At 52.0% G+C, this 14,305-nt stretch overlaps 1 protein-coding gene across 1 annotated transcript in view; it reads right to left on the bottom strand.

Annotated features, from left to right (window-relative positions):
- LOC102423660 (probable threonine--tRNA ligase 2, cytoplasmic) overlaps nt 1–13,955 on the bottom strand; it is an 18,750-nt gene extending 4,795 nt beyond the window's left edge. The window contains 15 exon segments of the mRNA XM_023746864.1: nt 323–583; nt 1,348–1,514; nt 4,983–5,081; nt 5,717–5,863; nt 6,895–6,973; nt 7,184–7,248; nt 8,025–8,142; nt 8,913–9,034; nt 10,646–10,769; nt 11,444–11,640; nt 11,854–11,922; nt 13,550–13,603; nt 13,605–13,655; nt 13,657–13,815; nt 13,817–13,955. Of these exon segments, the coding sequence (XP_023602632.1) occupies nt 323–583; nt 1,348–1,514; nt 4,983–5,081; nt 5,717–5,863; nt 6,895–6,973; nt 7,184–7,248; nt 8,025–8,142; nt 8,913–9,034; nt 10,646–10,769; nt 11,444–11,640; nt 11,854–11,922; nt 13,550–13,603; nt 13,605–13,655; nt 13,657–13,815; nt 13,817–13,840 (1,736 nt within the window). The 5' untranslated portion in view covers nt 13,841–13,955.
- Between the last annotated feature and the right edge of the window lie 350 nt (nt 13,956–14,305).

Here is a 14,305-nt window from a genome sequence, read left to right as displayed (position 1 = left end):
ACAAATGAAATGTTTATGAAAAATTTTTTTCTCACACCATCTCCATTGCGAAACAGATTTGGATCAGTGGATAGAGTGTCGACTGAGAGACTGAAGAGTCACATGTTCGATTCCTGTCAAGGTCACATGCCCGGGTTACGGTCTCTGTCCTTGTCAGGCGGTGTGCAGGAGGCTGCTGATCCATGATTCTCTCTCATCATTGATGTTTCTCTCTCTCTCTCCCTCTCTGAAATAAAATAATATATATATATATGTTAAAGAGATTACTGATCTGAGACCCCAATTTGAGAATCACAGAACATGAGGCTGAAGGAGACCTCACAGACGAGACTGAACTATGAGGTTTACAGCGACTCTGAAGGACTGAGCAATGCTGTGAGACCAGACACCACGGAGTGGGCGCCGCCCGGCACCGCTCACCTGCTCCACGGTGCAGAAGATGTGGGCGTCGTCCTGCTGGAAGCGTCGAACCCGGGTCAGGCCACTCAAGGTTCCCGACAGCTCGTTTCTATGAAGAACCCCAAAGTCGGCAAATCGAATGGGCATTTCCCTCCAAGACCGCGGGCGGTGGGCAAACATGAGACTAGAAAAGAGGCGGTAACACAGCTTTTACTCAGCGGGGAGATGGTTGAGTGATTAGTGAAACACTAACAAGTTATGATTAAGCCTCAAGACGGGTCCATTTTTTATTCTGGTTCTTAGATCACGAGCTTTAAAGACATTTCTTCTCCTGAGTTACCGCACCTTGGATTTGCATCACTTTGGCGCCCTAGGAACCTGTCTACCATCTCTCCCAGAATGCATCTCTCCCAGAATGCAGCCTCCTATTCCCATTCACCCAGGGAATTCCCACTCACCGTTTACCACTCATTTCAAAGGCCACTTTTTTTTCTTTTAAAGAATAGTTTATTGTGGCCTGCATGGCTCAGTGGTTGAGCATCAACCTATGAACCAGGAGGTCACAGTTCGATTCCCAGTCAGGGCACATGCCTGGGTTGCAGGCTCAATCCCTACTGTGGGGCATGCAGGAGGCAGCCAATCTATGATTCTCTCTCATCATGGATGTTTCTATCTCTTCCTCCCTCTCTGACATCAATAAAATTTTTTTTTAAAAAGAATAGTTTATTGATATTTAGAGAGTGGGGAAGGGAGAGGGAGAGAGAGAGACACATTGATGGGAGATCGAAATACCCATCGGCTGCCTCCTGCACGCCCCCTACTGGGGATCGAACCCGCAATCCGGGCATGTGCCCTGACTGGGAATGGAACCGGTGACCTCTCGGTGCACAGACGATGCCCAACCCACTGAGCCACACCGGCCGGGCCTGCTTGCTGGTTACTACTCACCAGTGCCCTGGGCAGTTCATGGGTTTGAGGGCAAACGTGTCCTTGTCCACGTGGAAGGTGAACATGCTCTGGCTGTAGTGCTGCCAGTGGCCCGAGGCCTCCCAGAGCTGGCTGTTGAGCACGTTGGGAGAGAGCACTTCCGTGAAGTCCCGGCGGTGATACTCCTCCTGGAGGAAAGGCATGGCGAGGTCAAGGCCACGCGGAGTCCGACGGCGAGCACGCCGTGTGGACGCGGGGTCACCTCGTGTGCACGTGTGACGAGCGTGCCCGCAGTGCTGGGGGTGGTCCCTTCGGATCGTGTCTTTCACGTGAAGTGTGTCTATCACGACAGTACCTGATGCTTTAATTCTTTGTGACTTAGGAGCTGGATACTACACAGAGAGCATTTATAAAAGCACAGATCTCAAGGCCGCGGGAAAGGAGAGGAGGAGAGCTACGTTCTTTAGGGGCAGGAAGGCGGGTCAGGGTCGCCTCCGCCGGCTGGGAGAGCTGCAACCACACGGGAGGATCCGAAGCAGGCCTGCGTCAGCTGACAGGGGCTTCTAGGACCCACAGTTATTATTATTGAGATTTCTTAAAAAGTGATTTTTACAGAGAGAGGAAGGGAGAGGGAGAGAGGGATAGGAACATCGATGAGACGGAAACATCAATCGGCTGCCTCCTGCACGCCCCACCCTGGGGATGGAGCCTGCATCCCGGGCATGTGCTCCTGACTGGGAATTGAACCGCGACATCCTAGTTCATAGGTTGATGCTCAACCACTGAGCCACACCGGCCGGGCTGTAGGACCCACATGTTTAAGGCACTGATCTGTCTCCTATGGAAAATACCCTTGCCTTTCTGATACCCAGTGCCACGTCTAGGCTTTCTCTCTCGGGAAGCTTTCAGAGTATTTTCTTTCTCTCTCAGCAATGTGCACGGTGGCCAGGGACAGCATGCTTTCCCACACAAAACCCCGACACCAGACCTGCCCCTTGCCCATGTGGGGCCCCGATGCTACGGACCCACAGGCAGAGACCGACTGGCTCTCTGGCCAGGATGACGGGCCCCGATTCCTGGGGACACTGACACACAGTAGATGAGGACTGCGTCTGGGGTGCAGGGAGGAGCCTCAAGCGCTTCCATATCCAACAACGGCCAGCGGAGCGCCCCAGCGACCCAGTAAAGACAGGCCCGCTGAGAACCCCGTCCTCTGGGGAGAAGATGGGGGTCGCCCACAGTCACGGGTGGGGTGTGTCCCTCCCCCCAAGAAGCGAGGTGGGAGCTCGGGATGCGACCTTATTTGAAAACAGTCTTTATCGAGGGGGTCAAGTTCAGAGGTCATTGGAGTGGGTCTGAATCCAATGGGACTGGTGTCCTCATAAGAAGAGGAGGTTTGGAGAGAGAGAGAGGAGGGGGAAGAGGAGACGGAGAAAGAGAGAGAGAATGAATGAATCATGTAGAGGAAGATGACATGAAGACACGCAGGGAGAATGCCAAGGGAAGGCAGGAGACTGGAGCGAGGCACTGACACGCCAAGGAAGCCAAGCGGTGACTGACACCCCACCCCTGGCTGGGAAAGGGCAGGGAGGACGGGTTCCCCGCGGGTCTCAGAGGGAGCACGGCTCTGCCAACGCCTGGATCTCACGCTTCCCGCCTCCAGAACAGCAGAGGACACATTCCTGCTTTAGGCCACTCGTTTTGTGTGTGTGTGTGTGTGTGTGTGTGTGTGTGTGTGCGTGTGTTTTAAAATATCTTTTTCTTGATTTGAGAGAGGAAGGGAGGAGGAGAGAGAGAAAGAAACATCAAAGATGAGAGAGAATCATGGATCGGCTGCCTCCTGCACGCCCCCTACTGGGGATGGAGCCCACTACCCGGGCGTGTGCCCTGACCGGGAAAGGAACTGTGACCTCTCGGTTCATAGGTCGACGCTCAGTCACTGGCAGATTTTGCAGCTTTATGTGTGTGCTGCATGCACAGGCCACTTCCTTCCGCCAAGGGTACCTGGGCGTTCACGGCATCCACCTCGGCTGCGTCTGCCCCACAGGCCCATCCCAAGACGCGGGCGCAGGCCTCCCCCCGGCACCCTTACCTTGGCACGAGAGGCCTGGGGCTGTGTGTCTAAAGGGCTGCGCACCCTGCACCTCACACAGTGAGACCTGGGGCCGCCCCCAGCCAGGTCTGTGTCGCATCTACGAGAGATAAGAGATCCTGTAAGGCCGCCCTGGCGGCTCCGCCTCGTCTCCGCGCTCCTCCCGCAGCCTGGAGAGTTCCAGGTGCCAGGGGCCGGGATGCTTTCCCAGCAAAGACGGCAGCGCATTGGGATCAGCAGTCATGAGGGTCCTCGCCCCCCGCTGGCACCTCTGATCAGTCAGTGATTCCTCAAGCCTCGCCTCCCTGCCCTCTGATCGCCTCCTTCGGCTTCACGGGGGCCAGCCCCTAGGAAAGACGCGCAGCTCAGGTGAGCGAGTCCAGCGCGGGCAGCGTCCAGGGGGGCAGCGCGAGAGGAGGGGACAAAACGAGTCTAGTGCCTCAGACAGAACCACCAGCACATGCCACGTGCTCTGTCCCCGGGAAGTTCTCCTTTTTAAGAAAATATATATTTTTACTGATTTCAGAGAGGAAGGGAGAGGGAGAGAGAGAGAGAGAAATATCAATGATGAGAGAGAATCATGGATCAGCCGCCTCCTGCACGCCCCTTACTGGGGATGGAGCCTGCACCTCAGGCACGTGCCCTGACCAGGAATCGAACCCTGACATCCTGGTTCATAGGTTGACGCTCAACCACTGAGACACGCCGGGCGGGCTCATCAGGAAGTTCTTGAAGAAAGTGCTTCCCCAAATGAGAGGGCGAAGCAAGGAGGAGGAAGACGCGCCAGCAGGAGAGAAGAGCATGAGCACAGGTCGGCGATGAGGGGAGCAGCCAGGATGGTGGCAAGAAGACGTCTGAAGCCCTCACTCCGGGGCGAGAAGACCCCAGTGGGAACAGAATCACCGAGAGACGCCCAGGTCATCAGCATGTGCCGCAGGGCTTCCGGGTGCTGGCAGGGAGTGGAGGGTGAACCAGTGACAGGCACTCGGGGAGCGGAGTCAGGGAACGTGTAGCTGGTTAGTGACGATAAGGACAGAGCGCAGGAAGGGGAGCGCCACCCCAGCAGTCCACGTGGTCGCCCGCTGCAGCAGCCACAGCACACGGTCCCGGACGGACTCTCACCTGCGCGTGTACTGCAACCGAGCATCTCACAGAACTCTTTCCCTCCTTGCTCTGGGGCTGCCCGGTCACACCAGACGACAAAGGGGCCCCGTGACCCCCGGGCCGCAGTGACCAGCAGTGCTTCCTGGTTGAGCATCCTGTGCCAGCACGACCCCCTGCTCTCTCCCAGGAGGAGCCCCTCACGGCGTCTGACGCTCACCTCCGCGCTGCACCTGCTCTAGAAGCTTACAGGCACCGCGGAGGCATTGGACAAAACCCGAGGATGCATCTAATTTAGGAAAATGCCAATCATCTCAACGTTTTCATGAGGAGGCACAATCGGGATCAGGCTCCAAATCCTCACTGTGACTGAAATAAAGTCCCTGGGGAGGCCGGGCCGTGTGACCATGAGAGGACAGGGTAAGAGGCCAGATGGAGCTGAGAGGAAGGGAGAGTCACTCACGCGGATGAAATCCATCAGTGTGTTATAGACGAAGGCGCCCCTGGGAAGGAAGAAACAGCTGCCCGGACTCAGGTCGTGGAAGAAGAAAAGCTCTTGATCCTGAAATGAAACCGTAACTGGATGTCAAATGCCACGGTGGGTGCTTAACGTTCACTGCACACGTGACACGCTAGACATGAAATGTGCACGGTCCTCATTCCCATTCTCTAACCATTGTACCCAAAGTCCCTCAATACTCCCTCCTCACTGCCCTGCACAGCACATGGGAAGCGACCCTTTGTATTGATCGTCTCACTAACGAAGCTTTGAACAGTAGCTTTTCCTTCGCCTTCTATTTACTGCTCCTTCATTACTTGGCCTCTTGGAGGGTGGGTGTCATGGGGAGAAAACACAGCAAAAAGATCAGAAATATTCATCGCTGGCCCGGCCCGTGTGGCTCAGTGGTTGAGCAGCGACCCATGAACTGGGTTTGATTCCCGGTCGAGGGCACGTGCCCGGGTTGCGGGCTCGATCCCCAGTAGGGGGCGTGCAGGAGGCAGCCGATCCATGATTCTCTCTCATCACTGATGTTTCTCTCTCCCTCTCCCTCTCTGAAATCAATAAAATATATTTTTAAAAGCTATTTAAGAACACAGGAGGAGAAATGTTATTTTTGGAACCATTTAGTTTTGGGACAGAACCGCGAGCCGACAAAGGCACGCGCCATCGCAGGGGTGAAGGCGACGCTGGCCCACCTTCCCGATTCGCCTGTGGTCTCGGCTCTTGGCCTCCTCCTGGGCCTTCTCCCAGGCGCTCATCATCTTGCTCTCGGGGAAGGAGATCCCGTAGACCCGCTGCAGCGCTTCCATGGCGGGGCTGCCCTCCCAGTAGGTGGAGGAATTCTAAGCATCCAACAACGTTCTGGTGAGCGTGGCTAACATTCGGTTATAAATAAAATCTGTCTTACATACGCACAGCTTTCCAATACAGCATCAACACAGCTTACGTGACGGTGACCTTTTGTAGCGCTGGAAAGACTCTTAAGCTGGTTCTAACTAAACCTTCCCAGTCCAAATCCATCAGTACATCACGTAAAGAGCCCAGCCGGGGTGGCTCAGTGGTTGAGCATCAACCCATGAACCAGGAGGTCACGGTTCAATTCCTGGTCAGGGCACATGCCCGGGTTGCGGGCTCAATCCCCAGTGGGGTGCGTGCAGGAGGCAGCCGATCCATGATTCTCTCTCATCATTGATGTTTCTGTCTCTTCTCCCTCTCCCTTTCTCTCTGTCTAAAAACCAATTTTTTAAAAAGACATATAGCCCTAGACTGGTTTGGCTCAGTGGATAGAGCGTTGGCCTGTGGACTGAAGGATCCCGGGTTCAATTCCAGTCAGAGGCACATGCCCGGGTTGTGGGCTCGATCCCCAGTACGGGGCGTGCAGGAGGAAGCCAATCAATGATTCTTTCTCATCATTGATGTTTCTATCTCTCTCCCTCTCCCTTCCTCTCTGAAATCAATAAAAATGTATGTGTGTATATATATGTATATAAAATAAAGACATATAAAAAAAAGAAAACCAGTATGTACCACAACATCATAACCAGTTAACTGCCACGATGTTTTGAATTTAATTAAAAAAGGTCCGTCGCTTGCGTCTATAGATGCTTATGGCGTACAAATGGTAAAATATCATACGAACAAGAAAAATGCATTGCAACACAGTAAGGTTAAATGAAAATCAAAAGCTACACATAATGTCCTAATAATCAGAATTCTAAAAAAAATTATACTGTTTTTAGAAGCCCATGTAAAAAATCAAATAATGAAGGGTTTTTAAAAATAGCATGATGTTCAGATTATGAGGCATATGACTGAAATTCCTAATGATTTAGTTTATCTTCAGTCTTCTCTATGAACAGCAATAAACCCTTACCTTGAAAATTTTGATGGTTTTGATTTTTCCGGTGTGTCTCACGTGGGGGCCTTTACAAAGGTCGATGAGTGGGCCACACCTGTAACGAGACATTTCAGACAGGGCCAGTGCCGTCCTGAGAGACAAAGGAAAAGCAGTGACTGCCTTCGTGATAACATTTCCGAGTCCCTAACTAAAGTGACACATTGACATGCACATTTACAAGGAGACACCACCCCAGGCAAACTGCTTCTCCTGCTGATCCTTCAAGAGAACCACTGAGCAGGTTTAAAATTTACGTGCACGTTACCTGTAAATTGTGGTGGTTGGAGTGTTAACCTTCTCGTTCAAAATGCGGCACTTAAACTTATTGTACTACGAAGAAAAACAAATTTATGTGTCATTACGTAAAATGTTGAAGTGGGAAAATATTTCCTTTTTTGCAACAAACACTGAATGGGTGTTTACTGTGTTCTAGGTGCTGAGATCCTGGGGATATAAAGAGCTCACAGCCCGGTCGGCGTGGCTCTGTGGTCAGAGCATCAGCCTGCACAGCGGGTGGTCACAGGTTCTATTCCTGGTCAAGGGCACGTACCTGGGTTGCAGGTTCTATCCCCGCCCCTGGTCAGGGTGCATGTGGGAGGCAACCAATGGATGTGTCTCTCTCCCATCGATGTTTCTCTCTCTCTCTGTCCCCGTCCCCCCTCCCTTCCACTTGCTCTAAAAATCAATGGGAAAAAGATCCTTGGGTGAGGATTAACAACAAAAAGTTGTCTATGTTAATTACTTTTAATCTTCCTATAACCATGTTTTCTTCTTCTAAACAGCTTCTTGAAATTATCTGGCCCTAGCTGGTTTGGCTCAGAGCATTGGCCTGCAGACTGAAGGGTCCCGGGTTTGATACCGGTCAGGGCACATGCCCCGTTGCAGGCTTGATCCCCAGTGTGGGGCCATGCAGGAGACAGCTAATCAATGATTCTCTCTCATCATTGATGTTTCTCTCTCTCTCTCTTCCTCTCCCTTCCTCTCTGAAACCAGTTAAATATATATATATACATATCCACATATATATATATATATATGTGTATATATCCCACACACATATATATATAAGTGCATATACACACACACACATATTTTAAAGAAGTTACCTTAAACATTTCCAGAAGGACGTCCTTGCTAACTTCCAATCTTTCAAAAGGCTGCTTTTCTTTTATAATCGTCTGACAGATGCTCTCCAGCGCCGGCAGCTCTGTGCTGGACACGGCTCTGCAGGGGGAGCAGGTGAGAATCAACACACTTTCCAGTCCTCACCACGTGCCTGTGTGGCCTGGGTCCTGCAGCCTTTGTCACTCACCAACAAGCTTTCTTGGCAGAGGAACTTGGTGGTTTTTTTTTTTAATTTATATTTTTATTGATTTCCGAGAGGAAAGGACAGGGAGAGAGACATCCATGATGAGAGAGAATCACGGATCAGCTGCCTCCTGCATACTCTCTACTGGGGATCAAGCCCGCAACCCGGGCGTGTGCCCTGACTGGGATTCGAACCGTGACCTCCTGGTTTCTAGGTCCACGTTCAACCACCAGAGCCACGCTGGTCAGTCAGAACTTGGTGTTTTGATGCACCAGGACTTCAGAAAATCAGACATTCATCCGAAGGCAGATAACTTTTCCCAGACAGGGAGACGGGCATTAATGGATGGAATGATCTGCCTTCAGTCTCTTCGACGAGGCCTGCAATTTGAAAGGCCCGTTGGGCCTGAACAGCATGGCTCAGTGGTTGAGCGTCGAATTATGAACCAGGAGGTCATGGTTGGATTCCGGGTCAGGGCACATGCCTGGGTTGCGGGCTCGATCCCCGGTGTGGGGATTGCAGGAGGCAGCCAATCAATCCAAGATTCTCTCTCACCATTGATGTTTCTATCTCCCTCTCCCTTCCTCTCTGAAATCAATAAAAATATCATTTTAGAAAATGTAACCATGATAAAACAATGAGCCCAATCCACATGCACTCAGAAGTGAACGTTCAGTGGTGTTACCTGTCTTCGATGAACATGTCATAGTAAAACCCGTCCTCGATGGGCGGACCGTAGCACAGGTGGCCTCCATAGTAGAGCTCCATGGCCTCGCCCAGGACGTGGGCGCTGGAGTGCCAGTACACCTGCGGGCACAGGACACAGACGCTGCTGGTGATCACATTCCATCATGCAAAGGCATAAAGGAGTTAACATGTGGTTCGGTGTTTACACCAGGCCTCAGGGCAACATCGATTTGAAAACAAAACCAATGATGTTGCCAACCAGAAAGCTGTGTCCTTTGATAAAAGGCCCCTTGTTTCTGATGGGCACATTTATCAACTTTACAAGAACATTTTTACTCATTTTTTTAAAAAGTGTATATTTTATTGATTTTTTACAGAGAGAAAGGGAGAGGGATAAAGAGTTAGAAATATTGATGAGAGAGAAACATTGATCAGCTGCCTCCTGCACACTGCCTACTGGGGATGTGTCTGCAACCAAGGTATATGCCCTTGACCGGAATCAAACCTGGGACCCTATAGTCTGTGGGCTGATGCTCTATCCACTGAGCAAAACCAGCTTTTATTTTAAAAGATGATCCTATTTATAATGTAGCGCATAATGTACCACAGGAAAGAAATACTTCTTGCCCTCTGGGTAAATTCACATAGAAAATGAGAGAGTAGCCCTAACCGGTTTAGTTCAGTGGATAGAGCATCGCCCTGCGGACTGAAGGGTCCCAGGTTTGATTCCGGTCAAGGCCACATACTATGATTGCAGGCTTGATCCCCGACCTTGGTTGGGTGCATGTGCAGGAAGCAACCAATCGATGTGTCTCTCTCACATTGATGTTTCTCTCTGTCTCTCTCCCTCCCTTCCATTCTCTCTAAAAAATCAATAGAAAAATATCCTCAGGTGAGGATTAACCAAAAAAATAAATTAAGTTAAATTAAAGTGTAAGAGTTTGCTTTATAAAGGACCTTTGGATTTTCCAGTTAAGCAGAAAATGCTTTTACAAAGTCATTAATTTATCATTTCGCAGACCTGAGTTTTCTAGATTTGTTTTGCTATAGGGTTTCTGTCTCATGGGTATGCATTCAATATTCATAAATTGGTTGATGTTCAAAATCATAATAATAGGAAAATAAAACCCAGGGGGAAAAATAAATCTTTGAAACTAAATTACACTAAAAGAAGCATCAGGCCCAGCTGGCGTGGCACCGTGGTTGAACCAGGAGGTCACGGTTCAATTCCTGGTCAGGGCACGTGCCCAGGTTGTGGGTTCCATCCCCAGTGTGGGGCGTGCAGGAGGCAGCCGATCCGTGATTCTCTCTCATCATGGATGTTTCTCTCTTTCTCTCTCTCTCCCTTCCTCTCTGAAATCAATGAAAATATATTTTTAAAAAAGTTATTGAATACCTATTAAATCACGATAGACACGTTTTAAACCGTAGAGCGCCACAACACTCCTCGTGCCTGACTTCAATAGGTGGTTTTTGTGTTTAATATATTTTACTGATTTTTTTACAGAGAAGAAGGGAGAGGGATAGAGAGTGAGAAACATCGATGAGAGAGAAACATCGATCAGCTGCCTCCTGCACACCCCCTACTGGGGATATGCCCGCAACCAAGGTACATGCCCTTGACAGGAATCGAACCTGGGACCCTTCAGTCCGCAGGCCGACGCTCTACCCACTGAGCCAAACCGGTCAGGGCTCGATAGGTGATTTTGTACACATTGTTGAAATACTCACAGCCTGTGCCTCCTCATTGTCAAATGTAAGCAGCTCCAGCGTGGAGTCCCCCTCCAGCGGGCGGTCCAAGTCCCATAATTCACCATTGACCTTGGCTATTACGGTGCTTTCGGCCAGCTCTCGACTGGTGAGAGAGAAAATCACCGGCAGTTAACCTCGTCACGGGCTGTCATGATTTGTTAAAGCACGAGAATAAAATCACTCCCAGGGTTTTTTGCTTGTTCGTTTGTTTGCTTGCTTTTTGAAATCCTCATCCGAGGATATTTTCCCATTGAATTTTAGAGAGAGTGGAAGGGAAGTGGAGAGAGACACAGAGAAACATGAATGGGAGAGAGACACATCGATTGGTTGCCTCCTGCACGTGCCCCAACCAGGGAGGGGGGGGGATCGAGCCTGCAACTAGGTATGTACACTTGACCGGGAATCGAACCTGGGACCCTTCAGTCCGAGGGCCGATGCTCTAACCACTAGCCACACCGGCCAGGGCAAGAACAACACATTTTCAACAAGCTCTGGCCCAACACTTACTACTGAACATCGCCCGGCACGGGTGGCTCAGTGGTTGAGCGTCGACCTATGAACCAGGAGGTCAGGGTTTGATTCCCAGGTTGCAGGCTGGATCCCCAGTGGGGGGCATGCAGGAGGCAGCCGATCGATGATTCTCTCTCATCAATGTTTCTCTCTCTCTCTCTCTCCCCTCCTCTCTCTGAAATCAATGAAAACGTATTTTAAAAAAGGCTCACAATAGCCAAAAACAAGCCAAAATACACCTGAAATCTTCTCCAATCTGTGGCTTACCTGATGTCAGCAGCCACCTGGTACGGTGTGGTTTTCCACGCCTCCCCTTCCACGGTTTTCCCATCAGCCACTCTCACTGTGATCGCATCGCCTGCGCTCCCCTCGCTCCCACCGGTGGCACGTGACAGCTGATGCTCTTTCTTCAATATCTCAAACAGCGCCAATCTTTCCTTTATGAAGTCTGGTTGGCTTTTCACCTGAAAATCATTGGCATGCACTCAGGTTAGCATACGCATCCCACTTTTTCCTTTAAAAAAAAAATTTTTTTTAAGTTTCAGAAAGAGGAAGGGAGAGGGAGAGAGAGAAACTTCAGTGAGGAGAGAGCATCGTGCACCGGCTGCCTCCTGCACGCCCCGAGCGCGTCTCCATGACAGGCAGCGTCTTATGCTATTTCCGGAGCAACGACTGACCTCGCTGTCAGGCTCCTGTTCCTCCGTCGTATTTCGAATGTCCTTTCCTTGGTCTTGGCGAGGAGGAGGCTGGGAGAGAAAGGTAGATGGTAAACAGCTCATGCCCGTGACACATCGGAGACCCGAGGGAGGAGGGGGACATGCCAGCAAGTGCCCCCTGTGTCGGGGCCCTTAGCTGGGCTGTCCTGAGCGCCCCCTGCAGCCCTCCATGGGCAAGTTGTTTTCTGAGGTTTGGTCCTTCCTGTCTGGGAATTCTCCTATATTCTTGCTAAAAACAGGCTATATAGGGTGTCCCAAATTTCACGCAAGATTTGAATTTTGCGTGAACTTTAACAACAACAAAATAAAAGCCTAATTTTACTTGGTTTATTGAATCAGATTCTCCTATCTGTTGCCCTTTGATGTCAATCCCTTCAATTTGATAAGCATTCCCAAGTACCAGTGAGGGGCCCAGGAGCAGGGACCATGAAGACCAATGAAGACCACGCCGGCTTTGCGTCTGTGCCAGCAAAGCCGTGGAGCCATTTACCCGATGTGCTATTCCATACATAACCCTAGACTGTATCCTTTATGAATCAATAAACAATTTACAATTTTTAATTATAAACCTGTGTTTTCTATCAAAATTACTTCTTGCGTGAATTTTGGGACAATATATATATATATATATATATATATATATATCCATATATACACACACACACACATATACATATATATTTAAATATGTCTTAATTGATTTCAGAGAGGAAGGGAGAGGGAGAGAGAGAGAAACATCAGTGATGAGAGAGAATCATGGATCGGCTGCCTCCTGCACGCCCCCCACCGGGGATGGAGCCACAAACCCGGGTATGTACCCCTGACCAGGAATCGAACCCGCAACCCGGGTATGTACCCCTGACCAGGAATCGAACCCGCAACCCAGTCATGTGCCCCTGACCGGGAATCGAACCCTGACCTCCTGGTTCATGGGTGATGCTCAACCACTGAGCAACACCAGCTGGGCTATTTTTATATACTTATTGTATTTTAAATCTAAATAGATTTAATGTATTTTAAAGTCCCCCCCTAAACTTTAAACAAATAATGTCACTGGAAAACGGCTGTGTAGCTGCCACCAGAGACTTTAAGCCCATTATTTCATGAAGCTGTGGATAGGGCTCCCTGGTTTTCAAGAACTCTCTCCCCCCCCCCCACCCCCACCCGGGTCTGAGAAAGCCTTCAAAACGCAGGGAATTCATTACGTCCCAGGAAAACAATCTGCCCATCAATGAACTAAAACAGTAAAATCCTGCATGAAATAAGGATGCTCCATACCCAGACCTCAAGACAAGACCCCAACCTGCCCAAGCGAGGAACAGAGCTTTCAACGCGCCAGCATTTTCTTTTCTTTCCAAGCAAAGGAAGCTGCTGTTCCCGCTCCTACAGAAACGTGGGGGCGGCGATGGAATGGGGGAGCTGAGCCGTGCACCCCGAGGTCAGCCGGGTGGCTGCGGGGAAGGCAGCGGCCCCGGGGTACCGGGAGGGCAGGGCACGCCCTCCCTGCAGGGACCAGGACGGACCGCGCCCCGCACAGCCCCCAGGGCGCCGCCCGCACCCGCACCCGCACCCGCCCTTCCCGGGGAGCAACACGCTCAGTGTGCACCTCGGGGCGCCCTACCGAGCCCCCCGCCGGGAGTCCCCCGCGCCCCGCTACCTGCGCGCCGGCAGCCGCGCGCCCGGCCTCCTCCGGCGCCGCCTGGTGGCTTCTGCTCCTCCGCGAGGCACAGCCGCAGGCGGGACAGGCGGCGCCGCAGGTCGTCGGTTCTCCGCCCGCAGATGCACCACCTCCCGCGTGAGGCAGGGCTCCTCGGCCGGGCCGCGGTCCGGCGGGTTCAACTGCGCGTCCCTCAGGCGCTGGACCTCGGCCCACAGCCAGCGGATGTCCTCCTCCTGCCGCTGCAGGCGCGAAGCCACCGCCTCCGGCCGCCAGGGCCTCGGCCGCCATGGCGCCCGCCTCCCTCGGCAAGGGCGCCGCGCGGGGTGGCAGGTGGTGGCAGTGGCGGTGGGGACAGGGAGGACGGACGGGCAGCGGGGACCGGACACAGCGCGAGGGGGAGGGCGGGGAGGGCCGGGGCCCTGGGAACTGGGGAGGCGGGGCTGCGGTTACGTACAGCGCAGGGGCGGGGCTATGGGAACCGGAAAGGCGGGACTGCTGTTACGTACAGCGTGTGGGCGGGGTTATGGGAACCGGAAAGGCGGGGCTGCCGTACGTACAGCGTGGGGGCGGGGGCTATAGGAACCGGAAAGGCGGGGCTGCCGTTACGTACAGCGTACCGGTGCCGCTACGGAAACCGGAAAGGCGGGGCTACGGTTACGTACAGCGTACCGGCGCGGCTACGGGAACCGGAAAGGCGGGGCTACGGTCACGTACACCGCAGAGGCGGAGCGACGGAAACTGGTGAGGCGGGGT

The sequence above is a fragment of the Myotis lucifugus genome, unplaced genomic scaffold (assembly GCF_000147115.1).
Source record: "Myotis lucifugus unplaced genomic scaffold, Myoluc2.0 scaffold_747, whole genome shotgun sequence".
Taxonomy (NCBI): domain Eukaryota; kingdom Metazoa; phylum Chordata; class Mammalia; order Chiroptera; family Vespertilionidae; genus Myotis; species Myotis lucifugus.
This window is presented reverse-complemented; position numbering and strand designations above follow the sequence as displayed.